We start from the raw sequence: 15686 nt of genomic DNA, 5'->3' as shown, positions 1-15686 counted from the left end.
AGGGCATGGGATTCCCAAGGATTGGGAATGGGTAAAGGATTTAAACTGAAACTGCGTGATCTCCTGGCTTGGGACACGTACACACCCTCTTTATTGAAGGGTGACAACACGTACTAAGAACTTAATCGGAACCTGCGTAATCTCCTGGTTTGGGGATTGCGTACACACCCTCTTTACTGAAGGGTGACAACACGGATACTAGACCAAAACTCTCTATCATGAAGTCCCTCCTTTTATATCGACTTAATCGCCGGGCCAATGGTGAGCGGGTCATTAGTTAGATAGCGCTATTTAGGTTTGACAAGCCTCACACCGTGCCACAGAGGACGTGCGTGAACTAATGGATCTGGGCACTAGTCAATGATGATAGACATTGACGTCAGGGCACCAACTTACTTTAGTCAGTGGTCGATATGGTAACGGTCTAGTGGTTCACATGGGGAAGCCCCCACTGGTTATGGTTTGGGAAAGAAGGAATTGGTTAATCATATTTTCAACTATGGGGTAACCCCCACGGCAAGTAAGCCAGCTAAAGAAAAACTATGTTTTTGAAACGACTTAACACGAATACCCAACTATGAACTCGCTCAACTTTGTTGTTGATTCGTTGTTACATGCCTTGCAGGTCTTTAGGTGCTTATTGTTGGAACTTGCTGTCTGGGAGGCTGGAGTGGTCATGGGTCGAGATTCATGGAATCGCAACACAATACTAATGGTTTTTACATGTGGTTTATAAACACTTAACGAATGAATTATGCTTCCGCTTTAAACTGTGAATTATTTGTAACGTTGTAACACTTAATGTTAATAAATGAAAGTTTTATTTAGAAATATACCTATAAGTTCAATGTGATTGGTGGCTAGATCCTGGTTAGTCACGCCTCCTGCGGTGATTCTCCGCTTGTGGATTTTGGGGGTGTGACATAAGTGAATATTTTAGAATTTAAAATGATTTAAGCTTAACGGTGTTAGTGATTTGTCTCAAAAACTGATATGATCCTCTTACACAAACTCACAAAAATATTGTCTGTAAATATTTGTTTATTGCATTTTCATTAAAAACAAAAATTCAAAAATATTGTGTTTTTAGGATAAAATTTTGAAAATTCAAAAAGATTTTATTTCATCTTATTTTCGACAACTAATGTTGGAAAGATGATTTTCAAAATTTCGGGTGCTAAACATGATGAACAGAGGTTTGGGAGAGTTTGTTGGAAATGAGAATTGATTTTGAAACAATTAAATGGTTCATTAAGTTGAAACCAAATTTGAATGTTTCGATTACATGTGGTTAGCAGTAATTAAATTTGTTATATATAAAAATACCCAAAACATAAGATTTGAAAAATGAAGTTAAAAGTTTGAAATTTACTTTTGGGTAGAGGATGTGCAGGTTAACCAGGGTTCAACTTCTGAGAATTTTCCGCAGATTAAAGCCAAGTTTCTGATCCAGTTGCTACGGAGAGCCTGGGGAAGTTTTAGAACCTGTGAAAGCCAGACTACGATCCCGGAACAACTTAAGGGGGAGTCTGTTAGCAAAGGGGAGTCTAAAGACAGTAGAGCCAGATTCTGATACTAGATCTTTGTTCAAGACAGAAGCTGATGTTGCTAATGAGTGAGAGAAAGAGGAGATTGAAGATTAGATCAACATCCAAGGGGGAGGTTAGCTGCTGATGCTGAAAAGAAAGGAGATAAAGTTTGAAGGGTGCTTACATTGTCAGATACTTTGGAAGAGCACGAAGACTGATCAAGACTGAAGACTTGTCATACTGAAGACTCGACACCGAAGACTTCGTCAACATCCAGGGGGAGTCTGTTGGTGCATATGTCTGTCGACTTCGTCTTGTATTGAGTCTTGTGTCTAGATTGGATAGAATGGAGCTCGGTAGGCTAGATAATAGGGTTTTAGAGGTATTGGACCAGTTCGCACGAACTGGCAAGAGCCAGTTCATACGAAATGAACATTGACCATTTCGCACGAAATGGATCATGTCCATTCCATGCGAATTGGCATCCCCTATATATACCTGAGCTTGTCATTTCATTTGTAACTTTGTGATTCCGGAGCAGAGGTGCTGCCGAAGTGTCTCCAGACCGTGTAAAGCTGTGAAATCAATACAAGAGACATTATAAGTGATTCTGTGTGTAAATCAAGCTGATACAACATCGATACGTCTGTTTCCGCCTTTCGTATTGATCGAGAACTCTTCTGATAGACTCGTTTAGATCGAATCTCGATCCTACGTTCTCTATGTTTCATAAGCTCTCACATGCACTTAATATGATGTCGTGTGTCGTCCGTAGTTACATGACATTTAAAAACTTATTCATATAATATATTCTTTTAATTTTATAGTGTCTATGTTAATTTCAACAAGTTTATATAACTTATAGAGCCAGTATTAACTAATTAAATAAATGTTTTTAAGATTTACTTATACCATAAAGTTAATTCAAAAGGTTGATATGAGCTTTAACTTGGCTTTTCAACAAAACAAAAGAGCGGATTTAGCCGGAACTTTTCACCAAACGTAGAGGCTTAGCCGATGTCTTTTATAAAAAGTTGTAGGCTAAATCCTAGCTGTCTTAGTCAGCGATAACTTTGAAAAAGAAAATGTGAGTTTATTAGTATGGTAAAGACTAAAATGCCATATCCATTTTAAAAAGAGAAAAATGCTTGGATAGTCCATGTGGTTTGTCAATTTTCACCTTTAATCCATAACTTTCTAAAATTACAGCTATAATTCTAAACTTTTGCATTTTCGTTCCCGGATAGTCCTTGGATATCTTAGATTTTGTAGTCAACTTTGACTATTTTAATAATTTTCCCAAACAAAAAAACCAAACACCCCTCAAGGGCACTGAAGTCAATTCATCACACCAACTTCTCTTCTCCTCCCTCCATTGATACCACCACCTCCAAATCAAATATTATCTCACTACTACCAATATTTATAGGAAAATCACAACAATATTTCATCTAAAAATAGGCAAAACCAAAATATGAAAAATAAAAAAAAATATCGGAAAACTGCTCGGCCTCTCAGATTACACGAGTTTTGAATCTTCATCCATATCCATTGAAGAATATTTTGAATTTTCATCATCCAGAGGTAAAATTCCGCTGTTTTTCTTCCGTTTTCCTCATCATATCATCATCAATTTCATTCGAATTTTGTGTTGTAGTGGATTCGAAGCTATAATTGTTGATGCGTCGACATTATTCGACTTTTTACCCGCCAAAATCCAGAGAGATTTTGTAATAAGCTTCTGGATTTCACTCTGGCGATTTGCTGGTATGCTCTCCATGCATTATTCTGTCGTTAATTTTGAGATAAAAAAAATTAGGTTTAATCTTCGAAGTTTGGGGTTTTATTGAATTATATATGTTCGGTTAAGAATTTGAAGCCTAGAATCATGTAATAGATCTTATTATTGCTTTTAATTTAGGGATTATCATGTATTTTGGCTTAATTAACCTAGTTTTTGCTCGTTAAGTTCCTTGTTTAACCTAATTATGTTATGAAATCATGAGACCGACGATGGTATAGAAATAGTTTTGTTTGTGTAGAATTGGTAAAATGGAAATTTAGTCTGCTAGTATAACCTGAGTGTTTGTCCGTGATCGGGTGATACAATAGGGATTCGGCTATGGCCGCTTGCACCGAGGGTTCTTGGTTTTAGAGGATTAGTGATTTGAACACGAACTACATAACTTAACTGATTGCTTGAAGGTCTTGATTGAAGTGAGTTTATGAATAGGAGAATTGAAGAGTTGTTAATACTAGTATTTAGGAATCGCCCTTTGCTGCGGGAAAGTTAAACTGAATAAAAAGTAGATGCAACAAGCGTTGAACCATGCACGTCCATGGCGGCGTGTTATATAAATTAAACCCAAACATAAAACATAGAAAAGAATAACTAAGTCCATGTGGGACCCGCACATTGCCACGAAATCGTTAACCCGCAAAAAAAATAAACGTAAAAACATTAAACCACACATGCATGCGCGTAGCATTTAGCTCACAAAATTTAGACCGATACGTATAAAATTATCGTAAAAAAGAATAACTAAGCCAAAATGATAAAAAAACCTACGTAAAAAAACCAAAAAGGTAAAAATTAAAAGTTTGAGGTTTAAATAATTAGCTTAATGAAAGTGGAGGTGTGATTTTTTTAGGGGTGTGATGTGTATAAAATGAAAGTTGAGGGATTAAGATTTGTAAAAAATTGAGCAGTAAAAAGCTCACACAAAGTTTTTTTTTTTTTTTTTTTTTTTTTTTTTTTTTGGCAAATTAATAGATAGGAAATAGTGGAGTTAGATGAGACATTATGGTTGCATGAAATGAGATATGCAGGTCCACATTGTAACTTTAAAATGCTGCATATTAGGCTTATTAGCCTATTAGGTATAAGATGTTCATCTACAAACAGATGATCAGTGAATGAGGTAATAAATAGGTCATACATGAATTTTAAAAAGTTCCTCTTAGTCTTAGGTCTTTCATTGAATGTATGATATGCAATCTACTTCCAGTATCCATAATATTATAGTATGCAATAAAATCTTGTCTTCTCAACAGTATTAACTATAAATTTCTCTAATTTATCGAATTTCAGAAACCGAGCTGACTCTGATCTTTCTGGAATGGATGAAGAGAAGGTTCGGGAGAATGATGTTACAACCGAGCGCCCAAATCCCATTACTTTACCGCCAGACGCACATCCAGTTGACCAATCGTCCTCTGAACATGGTAGCGAGGACACATTTTTAAGTTTAAGTCCAGATGGGTATTCTGGGCATAAAAATGTTGAGAATATTAGCATTTCTCCAAATGTAGACAAAAACGGCTCAAATGAATTGCTTGAAAAGCATGACCCGAAAGTTGGTTCCCCGAACGTAGATAAAAATGGCTCAAATAAACAGCCCGAAAAGAATGACTCGAAAGTTGGTTCAACTTCCCCGAACGTAGACAAAAATGGCTCAAATATACATCCCGAAAAGCATGACTTGAAAGTTGGTTCCCCGAACGTAGACAAAAATGGCTCGGATAAACAGACTGAAAAGGATGAGGCGAAAGTTCATCATATTGATACGGCTGCCCCCTTTGAGTCGGTTAAAGAAGCCGTTTCTAAATTCGGTGTGATTGTTGACTGGAAAGCGCACAGAGCTCAAACCAGCGAGGTATGTTCCTCGCTTCGTTTCGACTGTTTATGAGTTTATTAATTTAATAAAAGAGTAATATGTTTCTTGTCTATGTGGTTTGGCCAAAATAACCAATTTAGTCCAGAAGTTCTTATTTGGCTTTTTCAGTCTAATAGTTTTATTTTCGTTTTAGAGTAAAATGTCATTTTCGTCCCTGAGGTTTGGCCACTTTTGTAACTTTCGTCCAAAGGTTTGTTTTTCCTCATCTGGATCCAAAAAGTTTAAAATCTTGCCATTTTCATCCGACTCGTTAGCTCCATCCGTTTTTCTTCATTAAATGAGGTGCATTTTCGTCTTTTAGACATTTTTTATTAAAATAAAATAAAAAACTATAAAAAATAAAGATCCACCTCTATTGACTTTCTCCCCACCCAAATCTTTTAACCATCATAAAAATGTCTAAAAAGACGAAACTACCCCTGACTTAACGTTAAATAATGGATGAAGTTAACGAGTCGGATGAAAATGACAGGATTTCAAACCTTTTGGATCTGGATGTTGAAAAACAAACTTTTGGATGGAAGTCACAAAAGTAGCCAAACCTCAGGGACGAAATTGGCATTTTACTCTTCGTTTTAATTAAAACCATGCGTCTTAACACCTATTTTAGCCAACCCACAAGGACTAAAAGCGTAGTTTCATAAAATGTTGACCTAAGGCCACTCGGGGCGCTACGTGGTGGTTCAATGACCACGCGTTGTTTACCGTGGAACACCACCGCCGCCCTTGCCCATCACGCGTGATCAGTATAACGCGTTGTAGCCATAACGCGTTGTGGGTTGTTTACTGCCGCACATGTTCGGTTGTTTTTCAAATTGTAGATGTTTGTGTGGTGAGTGATGGGCATTTCCACTAAAATCCATCACTAGTGATGGAATAAAGCTCGATGACATGGCGGAACTTGATTGGATGTTGTGAGTGATGGAACTCCATCACTAGTGGAGCGCCCCTACCCCCTAATCCTACCCACTTTGGTGTATATAAAAAGATGACCCGTTTTGACCCGAACATTAGGATTATGTGTATCATCAAACATTGTTTCTTAAGTTACCCATCATAACTGGAAGACAATTGTTCATTAATCTAAGTGTTTGTTTGATCATACAGAGACGCCAGTACATAGAACATGAACTCGAGAAAGCCGAAAAGGAGATTCCAGTGTTCAAACAAAAAGCCGAGTTAGCCGAGCAAGAAAAAGAGCAAGCATTACGCGATCTCGACAGCACGAAAAGGCTAATACATCAACTAAAACTAAATCTCGAACGAGCCCAAACCGAAGAACGCCAAGCCAAACAAGATTCCGAACTAGCCAATTTACGAGTCCAAGAGATGGAACAAGGAATTGCCGATGAATCAAGCGTAGCAGCCAAAACGCAACTCGAAGTCGCCAAAGCCCGACACCAAGCCGCAGCTTCCGAACTCATAACCGCCACAAACGAACTCGAAGAAACCCGTAAAGATTATCAGATTTTAATATCGGAACGCGATTCTGCTACGCAGAAAGCGCAAGAAGCGGTGTCTGCAGCTAAAGAAATCGAACGACAAGTCGAAGATTTGACTATTCAACTCATAACAACGAAGGAATCGATCGAATCCACACACGCGTCCCATTTAGAAGCTGAAGAACAGCGGTATCAAGAAGCGAAAGAACAAGATGAATATGCGATCAATTTAGACGTTGAGATAAAACAAACCGAAGAGGAGTTGGAAAAAGTTAACGAACAGATCGTCTTAGCGAAAGACATGCGAACGAAACTAGAAACGTCTTCGGGGTTGCTGCGTAATCTGAAAGATGAATTGGCGGTTTATATGCAGGGGAAGGTGCCGGAAGTAGACGAGGATGAACAGTTTACGCGTAAAGATATACAATCGGGTATTGCGGTTGCGAAAAAGGAGCTTGATGAAGTTAAGATTCAGATCGAAAGAACAAACGAAGAGGTCATGTGTTTGAAAACAACTGCAACGTCGTTAACCGCAAAGCTCGAGAGCGAAAAAAAAGTGTTAACGGATGTGCGGAAGCAAAAAGGGTTAGGAGCAGGAGCGGTTGTGAATCTCGAGTCGGAGTTGAAACGAACGCGGTTAGAACTTGATAACATTCGAAAACGAGAAAAAGAAGCTCGCGAAAAGCTTGCGGAACTCCCGAAACAGTTACGAAAAGTAAGCGAAGAGGCCGAAAAGGCTAGATCATTAGCCGACGAAGCGCATTCAAAGTTGAAAAAAGCAAAAGACGCAGCCGAGGAAGCAAAAACCGGAGTGGATTCGCACTCGGATCGGCTCGCTGCGATTCAGAAGCAGATCGACGCTGCACGGGCTCAAGAAAAGATAGCCTTAGGAGCCATTAACGCGCTAAACGAGAGCCAGTCGAAAAGCGGGAAAAAAAACGAGGACTTAAAAGGCGCAGTGACCATCTCGTTACAGGAATATTACGACATGAGTAAACGGGCCTATGCGGCTGAAGAGGCTGCTAACAAACGCGTCGAAGAAGCCGCAGCTAAAATAGACGAAGCGAAGGATTCGGAAATGCAAAGTTTAAACAAACTTACAAAAGTGAACCAGGAAAATGCTGCACGAAAAGACGCGTTAAACGCTGCGTTGCAAAAGGCGGAAATGGCGAAAGAATCGACGGAGAGTATTCAAGAGGAGTTGAAGAAACGGAAGGGCGAAGACGGCGGTGAAACGCAAAAGGCCGAGGCAGCTCCCGCTCCGCGTGTCGGGTTGTTTAAACGGTTGAGCCAAAAAGGGGGCCTTGACGCAGCGTCACCTAGCTCGACACCGGCTAACCCGTCGCCGGATACCAAGGGTGGGGGGCCCGATGCGAACGGTAACGCGGATGAATCGGCGACAGAAGGTAAGGGTTTCTTTAGGAGGAGGAAGAAGCTGCAGATGCCCAATGTGATGCCCAAGATGAGCTTCATTAACATGAAGAAGAAACCGCTTTTCGGTAGGAATTCGAATTCTTAAATGCTGTATCATTTCTAAAACATCTTTTGTATAGAGTTGCATGAATAGACAGACAATAGTTTAAATAATGTTAAGATTCTGAATGTGGTAACTTAGGCTATTGTTGTTCCAGTTAAAACATCTTTGTCCAATTTTAGTAATAGATAGTGAGAAGATTATTTTCAATTGTTACTAAACCAGTTTATGTAAATCTATAATTGCATTTTTTAATTAAGTTACTGAACCAGTTGCAATGACTTCTTCGGATAACATGTTTTTCTTAGGCTGATAAATGTGTACTAGATAGCGGTAGTACTACCACTATTCTCAAATATATGAATTTTTTCTCTAAGTTGTCTTCAGCTATAGCTATATCTAGTGACATATCTAGTGACAGTAACCTTATCGAAGGCTTCGGCAAAGCACACATAACATTATCTTCGGGTACCCAACTGACTATTGATAATGCATTACATTCTATTAAATCCAGAAGAAATTTACTTAGTTTTAAAGATATTCGTAAAAACGGTTACCACCTAAAAACAATATCTGGAAATAATATCGAATATCTTCAAATTACTTCAAACAAAAATAGCAAAGAAACCATTGTTGAACAACTAGAAGCATTATCCTTAGGATTATATTGTACTAATATCAATCCTATCGAATCATACATGGTGAGTAACCAAAATTGTTAAATAAAGATACATTCAATGTATGGCATGACCGACTAGGTCACCCTGATAGCATAATGATGAGATGAAATATCAAAAGTGCCAACGAGCACCCTCTTAAAAACTTAAAAGTTTTGTTACCGCAACGATTTACCATGTGCAGCATCCTCTCTGGGCAAACTTATAACTCGGCTTTCACAAACTAAGTTGATACATGAAACCACCTCATTTTAGGAAGAATCCAATGGGATATTTGTCGGCCTATTCATCCTTCATGTGGACCATTCCGCTATTTCTTGGTCTTAATTGACGCATCCTCAAGGTGGTCACATGTGAGTCTTTTAGCTACTCGAAATGTAGCATTTGCCCGACTTTTAGCTCAAATCATATAATTGAGAGCGAATTTCCCGGATAATAAAATTAAAAACATTCGAATGAATAATGTGGAGAATTCACATCCCAAGCTTTTAACGATTATTGTATGTCAAGCGGGATTAATGTTGAACATCCAGTGCCTCATGTTCATATATAAAACGGTTTAAAACGGTTTAGCTGAATCTTTGATTAAACGATTACAAATAATCACTATACCGCTCTTAATGAGATGTAAACTGCTGATCACGAATACTCCCCGTTGCATTTGGTCTCTAGACGAGAACCAAGCTTGTCCCACTGATGCGTGTCAGTGTATATATGTTTTTAGATGTATATTTAAGCCCTTTTTACACTTTTAGCCAAGTTTTAAATTTATAAAACACGATATTTACTAACACTAAACACACATATGGGCAAGTGCACCCATCGTGGACGTAGTATAGTGTTGGTAAGATACCGAGGTCGTCCAAGGACACAAGAGCTTTTAATACCGGTTTATCCTCAACGTCTAATCAAATCAAAAAGGTTAGAAAAATGTTTTAAACTAAGAAAGATAAAAACTAACTAAATGCTGAAAATAAAAATAAAATAAAAAAAAACAGATAGACAAGATGAATCACTTGGATCCGACACGTGTATTAGTATAACCTTTGATTATTTTCGCACTTTTGCACTTGTTTAAGAGATTATCTTAGTTATTGTAGTAGGCCCCTCTTTTGAAGGCGACGTTACCCTCAACCCAGTAGTTTGAGTCAGCAAGGATACAATCCTAAAGGGTCGGATTATTGAAAGATAATGAATTAAGTTATTAATGCAAATTGTGGTAGGCCCCGCTTTTGGCGGTGACGTTACCCTCGGCTAAGTAGTCTGAGTCAGCAGGGATACAGTCCTAAATAGCCGGGTTATAGTATTAATAGTAGTTAACTTATGAGGGGGTCAAAGAGTTTGGATCCCCGCCATCCAATACCTATGGGCATTGAAGGAGATCCTACTAAATTTGACCCAGGTCCCAAGCAGGACCTCTAAACGTTGAACAAGGGCAAGACCCTTACCAAACCGTTCCCTTAACCCCCGACCAGGTAGCCAACATACCTCCATATAGACCGTGGAGATATGAATGGTGAAAATCTTTTATTTTATATAGACAGTAAAATAATGCCAAGACACCACGGACAAACGATAAGGAAAGATCACCTTCAACATAAGTAACTAGTTATTAAAGTCATTAATACAAAACCAAATAAAAAGTGCAAAAGATTAAAAATAAAAAGTATTATACTAAACACTTGTCTTCACCAAGTGATGTAAGAGACTTAGGCAAACATGGCCTTGATTGTCAAGAACTCTTACGATCAATCTTGGATCCCGAGACGACTCACACACACTCTACGATGGACAATGGATGATGGTGGTGGATGATGGTGTTATGGTGGTGGTGGGTGGTGGATGAGGTGTGAGAGAGGTGGTGTGCCAAGGGATGAGAGAGAATGAAGCCAAGCTCCTCTATTTATAGGCTGAACAGAAGGCTGGACACGGCCCCGTGTCCGCTGGACACGGCCCCGTGCCCGCCTGACACTCTCTCTCCTCATTAATTGTAATTGCGAATTACAATTAATGCGCCTGCTGTACTTTCACCACGCCCCTGTGCTCGCTGGACACGGCCCCGTGGTGGGCAATGGAAGCTTCTACTGGTTTGTCTTTTCTGCTGCTTCCTGGGCACGCCCCCGTGTTCGCTGGACACGGGGCGTGTTCAGACTCTGTTTCTTCCTTTTTGCTTTGGGAGGTGCCGTTGAGGGTCCGGGCAGTCTACTTTTGTTCCTTTTCTTGTATTTATGGTAGAATTAGTGGTCTTTTTGCTTCTTTTGTGATTTTGAGCTCATTTCATCCTGAAAATACAAAAGGAAGACAAAAACACTCTTTTTCCAACATTAGTACTAAAAAAGGGTTAGTTTTATGCCTTAATTGATGTGTTTTATATGTTGCATTTTACACACGTCAAATACCCCCACACTTGAACTTTTGCTTGTCCTCAAGCAAAACTCTTTAAATGTGGCTTACACTCCCAAATGGAATAGGTAGAAGAGAAGTTTTTTTAGCTTGTCCTAGAGTGTCGGGAATCCAAGGTTTTTATAGGCTTTATTTTTATTTATTTACAATCCTATTCGTTATGATTTATTTTGAACTTTTCATAAGATAAATTACTTATTCGGGCATAGCATGCCTTATTAAAAATCCATTTATATACAAGTTCACATACCTCACGGGAGATCACTCAACACTCGGCCGAAGGTGTATATTTTAGTGAATCACTCGAGAGCGGCACGGAACTTACGTCTTTCCATAGGCTTGCCAAGCAATCAATCCTCCTCCTTTTTAACTTTTTACCTTTGTAAATATCAAGAGGACTTTTTGGGTGAAGGCTTGGGTTAAAAGGTGGGTGGTTGGTTAGTGGTTAGTAAAAAGGGCGAAAATCGTAACAAGTGTCGGTTTTCGTAAAATACCTTGTTTTTAGTGACTTATTATTTTTGAAGTATTTCTTCAAACAAGCTTTTGTAGCTTTTGTAGCTTTTGTTTGTTTTTGACTTCATCATCTAGTTTTTTTTTTTTTTTTTTTTTTTTTTTTTTTTTTTTTTTTTTTTTGATGTCACTTGAAAGGGCAAGTTGACGAAAAACCGAGCTTGTTACTAAAATAAAGGGAAAAAAATGAAAAAGGTTTTTGGTGGGTAAAAATGGTTTTTGGGGTAATGAAATGAAAGGTTTAGGTTCAAAGGGGTTTTCTAGGGGGATTTTGGGTAGGTAAAAAAAATGAAAAATAATGGTTTTGAAAGAAAAATGGTTAGTCCTAATGCCTCCATCATTTACTTACTTGGGTTTAAGTTGGTAAGGACCGGGAATGTATCGTCGTGGCAAGTTCTAGATTTGTAAGGACCGAGCGGCTATTCACACAAGAAACGAAAAATGAGCATTTAATCTAAATATGTGTATTTTTATGCTCAATAAAGGCTCAAAACTCACTTTTGTGGGAATGGGTTTTTAATGTGACCAAGCATATATAATCGAATTTTAAACTAGACTTGTTATGCCGTTTCATAATTTTCTTATGTTGGTTCCTTTTTATCATGACGCTATCGGTTGTAAACTTGTAAAAATATAACCTTTTTTAGAACTTGTTCTTCCCAACTTAAGCTAAGACAAGTAAATAAAAAAAATTGAAAAAGTTTTTGAAAAAATTTGGGGTGTTTAGCGGTTCCAATAGAGTTTTGTGTAAGGCTTGTGTTTAGGATTTTGCAAAATTTCAAGGTTTTAGCATCCCCCCCCACACTTAAATTACACATTGTCCTCAATGTGTCCAAAAATAATATTTTTGGTTGATTAGAATGTATAAAAGTATGTTAAAAAGCAAAGATTTTTGTTACTGGCATCCTGGACACGGCCCCGTGTTCACCGGGCACGGCCCCGTGGTCAAGTGCCAGTAACAAAATTTTCAGAATTGAAACAGAAGCCTGGACACGGGGGCGTGTCCGCTGAACACGGCCCGTGTCCAGTTACCTGAACTGGGTGATTTTTCTGCAGGGGCTCAACACGGGGCCGTGTTGGTTGGGCACGGCCCGTGTTGAGCCTTCTGTAATGGAGATTTTTGTCGGGTTGCTCTGTTCTTCGTGCATGGTTCCATTTTTCTCGTTCCCTTTTTCATCCATTACCACCATGAGTGTGTTTTATTCTGCAAAAAATTTAAAAGATTAAACTAAACTAAACTAAGGGTAGATCCGCGGAATGCCTCCGTGGTGCGCCACGTTTATAAGGGTCCTTGGCTAGACCCGATTTCTGGTTATATATCTTCTGAGTGGAGTGCCTTGCTTCCCAAGTTACACCGTCGGAGAGCGGCATCCAAGCTTGAATCAATAACCTTCATGTAATTGACTGGGTCGTCGTCCTCTATTTTCTTCCCAACTCCGAACTTCACCTCATCGTCCCCATACCTGAAAGTCAGTGTTCCTTCATTCATGTCTACCACTGCTTGTGCTGTGGCAAGAAAGGGTCTCCCTAGGATAAGGGGGACCTCGGTGTCTTCCTCCATGTCGAGTATGACAAAGTCAACGGGATAAACGAATTTTCTTACCCTCACCAAGACATTCTCGATGACACCTTGTGGGAACTTGACTGATCGATCAGCGAGTTGTATGCTTATTTTTGTAGGGCTCGTGGTTCCCAAGCCAAGCCTTTTGAACATCGATGAGGGCATGAGGTTAATGCTAGCCCCCAAGTCGGCCAAGGCATTGCGAACGGGTGATTCCCCTATTGAACATGGAATCGTGAAACTTCCGGGATCGATTTTCTTTTGGGGTAGTTTATTGAGTACGAGGGCAGAGCATTCTTCGCCTAAATTAACTAATTGCAAATTTTCAATTTTCTTTTTATGTGTAAGGAAGTCCCTCATAAATTTAGAGTATTTGGGCATTTGGGTTAGAACTTCGATAAAAGGAATATTGACATGCAATTGTTTTAACAGACTTTCGAATTTTGCGAATTGCTCATTGGTCTTTTGACGAATTAACCTACCGGGGTACGGAACTCGAGGAGCCTTGGTAGGCTCTGGTGATGGGGGAGAGTTCTTTTCCTGCAGATGTGTTGGCATTGTTTCTTCCGTTGGTGGAGGTACTTCTGCAGGCCCTACGGTGCGGTTTCGTAGTGTGATGAGGTGAACTTGCGCCTTTGGGTTTGTTTCGGTATTGCTAGGTAATGCGCCTTGCGGTCTCTCGGAAAAGTTTTGTGCTAGTTGATTTATTTGTTTTTCTATGTTTTGAATGCTAGCTTGTTGATTCCTAAAATTAGATTCTAATTGTAGAAATCTTTCCGAGTTTTTCTTATCAGTGTCGGAGACGAGGCGAGATATAGTATCTTCGAGCCTTTCTCGTCCACCTTGTTGTTGAGTGAAATTTTGTGACTCATTTCTTGATTGCTGAAAGTTTGTTCGTTGGGTTTGTTGGTTACTACTATTGCCGGTTTCCCTCCAACCAAGGTTTGGGTGGTTTCGCCATCCTTGGTTGTAAGTTCCCGTTGGAGGACCCGACGGCCTAGGTCTATTATCAATGTAGTTTACCATTTCTTGTTGATCGTCCGTTTCTTTCATGCAACTCCAATTTTCATGTGACCCACCACACCCTTCACAAGCCATAACCGAGACTGTTTTTGTCATTTCTAATTTTTTTATTTTTGAAGAAAGGGCCTCGATTTGGGCTTGTAAAGAGGTGTTTTCGTCGACCTTATGGGCGCCCGGGGCGATAGACTTATTTCCCCGGGGAGTGTGCCATTGAAAATTGGTTTGAGCAATTTCCTCAATTTGATTATATATTTCGTGTGGGCGTCGATTACCTAAAAGTCCCCCGGAGCTAGAATCAAGTGTCTGCCTAGTGTGTGGCAACAATCCATTGTAGAAAGTGGATACTTGTTGCCATATTGCGAGGCCATGATGGGGACACTTGCGTAATAGCTCCTTGAACCTTTCCCATGTTTCATATAAGGATTCCCCGTCCTCTTGTGAGTATGTGTTAATTTCAGCCATTAATTTAGCAGTTTTAGAAGGAGGGAAATACTTGTATAGAAACTTTTGGGCTAGTTCATCCCAGGTGTTTACCGATCCAGCTGGGAGGGTGTTGAGCCAAGCTTTCGCTCGGTCTTTTAGTGAGAACGGAAACATACGGAGGCGTATGGCGTCGTTTGATGCTCCATTGATCCGAAAGGTATCACATATTTCTAAGAAATTAGTTATATGTAGATGAGGATCCTCGTCCGCAAGCCCGTGGAAGGTTGCGGAGTTTTGGAGCATTTGTATCAAATGCGGTCGAAGCTCGAAGTTATTGGCTTCGACATTCGGAGCATTGATAGCGGCGCCTGGATTACCTACAGTGGGCCGTAGATAATCCATAAGGGTACATTGGTCCGCCATTGGGGGTGGATCACCCGAAACCTTCTCTTGGTTTTTGGCTTTTAACCTTTTTCTGAGAAAGCGTTCGGGTTCTTCTAGCGGTTCTTTTATGTCTTTATTGGAACTGGAGCTCATACACTACGTGAGGATGGTGTCGGGTTCCAAGTCCTGCAATAAAAATGTCACACCCCCAAAATCCACCTGCGGTTAACACCCGCTTCGAGGGCGTGACTGACCAGGATCCAGCCACCAATTATACCGAATAATTAAATTGTTAACAAAAGTAATACTTACTAACCAAAGGATTAGCAAATATCAAGTTCAGAGTTTAAGGTTTTAAGTTCAAACAGTTAATAAGTAGCGGAAGCACAAGTGAAGCAGTTTAAACAAAGTTCATGTTTCAAAATAAGGTAACACCCAACACAAGGGTGAACAGACACTACACGTTCCCAAGCAGCAAGCTCCTTCGTCACTGGTTACCTGCAAGCATGCAGTAAGGGGTCAACAATAATGCTGAGTGAGTTCACTAGTTGTCCAGTTTTAATTTCCAAAAACTTTGTTTCAC

General features: G+C 39.6%; 1 protein-coding gene and 1 non-coding gene across 3 annotated transcripts; both read left to right on the top strand.

Annotated features, from left to right (window-relative positions):
* The first annotated feature begins 2980 nt into the window (after positions 1-2980).
* LOC110936131 (protein WEAK CHLOROPLAST MOVEMENT UNDER BLUE LIGHT 1) lies at positions 2981-8278 on the top strand. Of its 2 annotated transcripts, XM_022178465.2 has the most exons (4): positions 2981-3113; positions 3187-3296; positions 4621-5185; positions 6314-8278. In XM_022178465.2, the coding sequence occupies exons 3-4, from the start codon at positions 4649-4651 to the stop codon at positions 8165-8167; spliced, it is 2391 nt and encodes a 796-aa protein (XP_022034157.1). In that variant the 5' UTR covers positions 2981-3113; positions 3187-3296; positions 4621-4648; the 3' UTR covers positions 8168-8278. The 2 variants fall into 2 exon arrangements, with proteins under 2 accessions (XP_022034157.1, XP_022034156.1); XM_022178464.2 differs by lacking the exons at positions 2981-3113; positions 3187-3296 and adding an exon at positions 4402-4450.
* Positions 8279-14657: 6379 nt separating this feature from the next.
* On the top strand, positions 14658-14764 carry LOC118491836. The gene has a single exon (XR_004892281.1). It is a non-coding gene; the product is annotated as a small nucleolar RNA R71 (small nucleolar RNA).
* Positions 14765-15686: the final 922 nt, after the last annotated feature.

The sequence above is a fragment of the Helianthus annuus genome, chromosome 4 (genome assembly GCF_002127325.2).
Source record: "Helianthus annuus cultivar XRQ/B chromosome 4, HanXRQr2.0-SUNRISE, whole genome shotgun sequence".
In the NCBI taxonomy this organism is placed as follows: Eukaryota; Viridiplantae; Streptophyta; class Magnoliopsida; order Asterales; family Asteraceae; genus Helianthus; species Helianthus annuus.
The sequence above is the reverse complement of the archived record's forward strand: the minus strand, read 5'-3'. Positions and strand labels throughout refer to the sequence as shown.

Coding starts and splice junctions, on each gene's coding strand:
- LOC110936131 (XM_022178464.2), top strand. Junction 5,186..6,313: donor ACAGAGCTCAAACCAGCGAG/GTATGTTCCTCG, acceptor TTGATCATACAG/AGACGCCAGTACATAGAACA.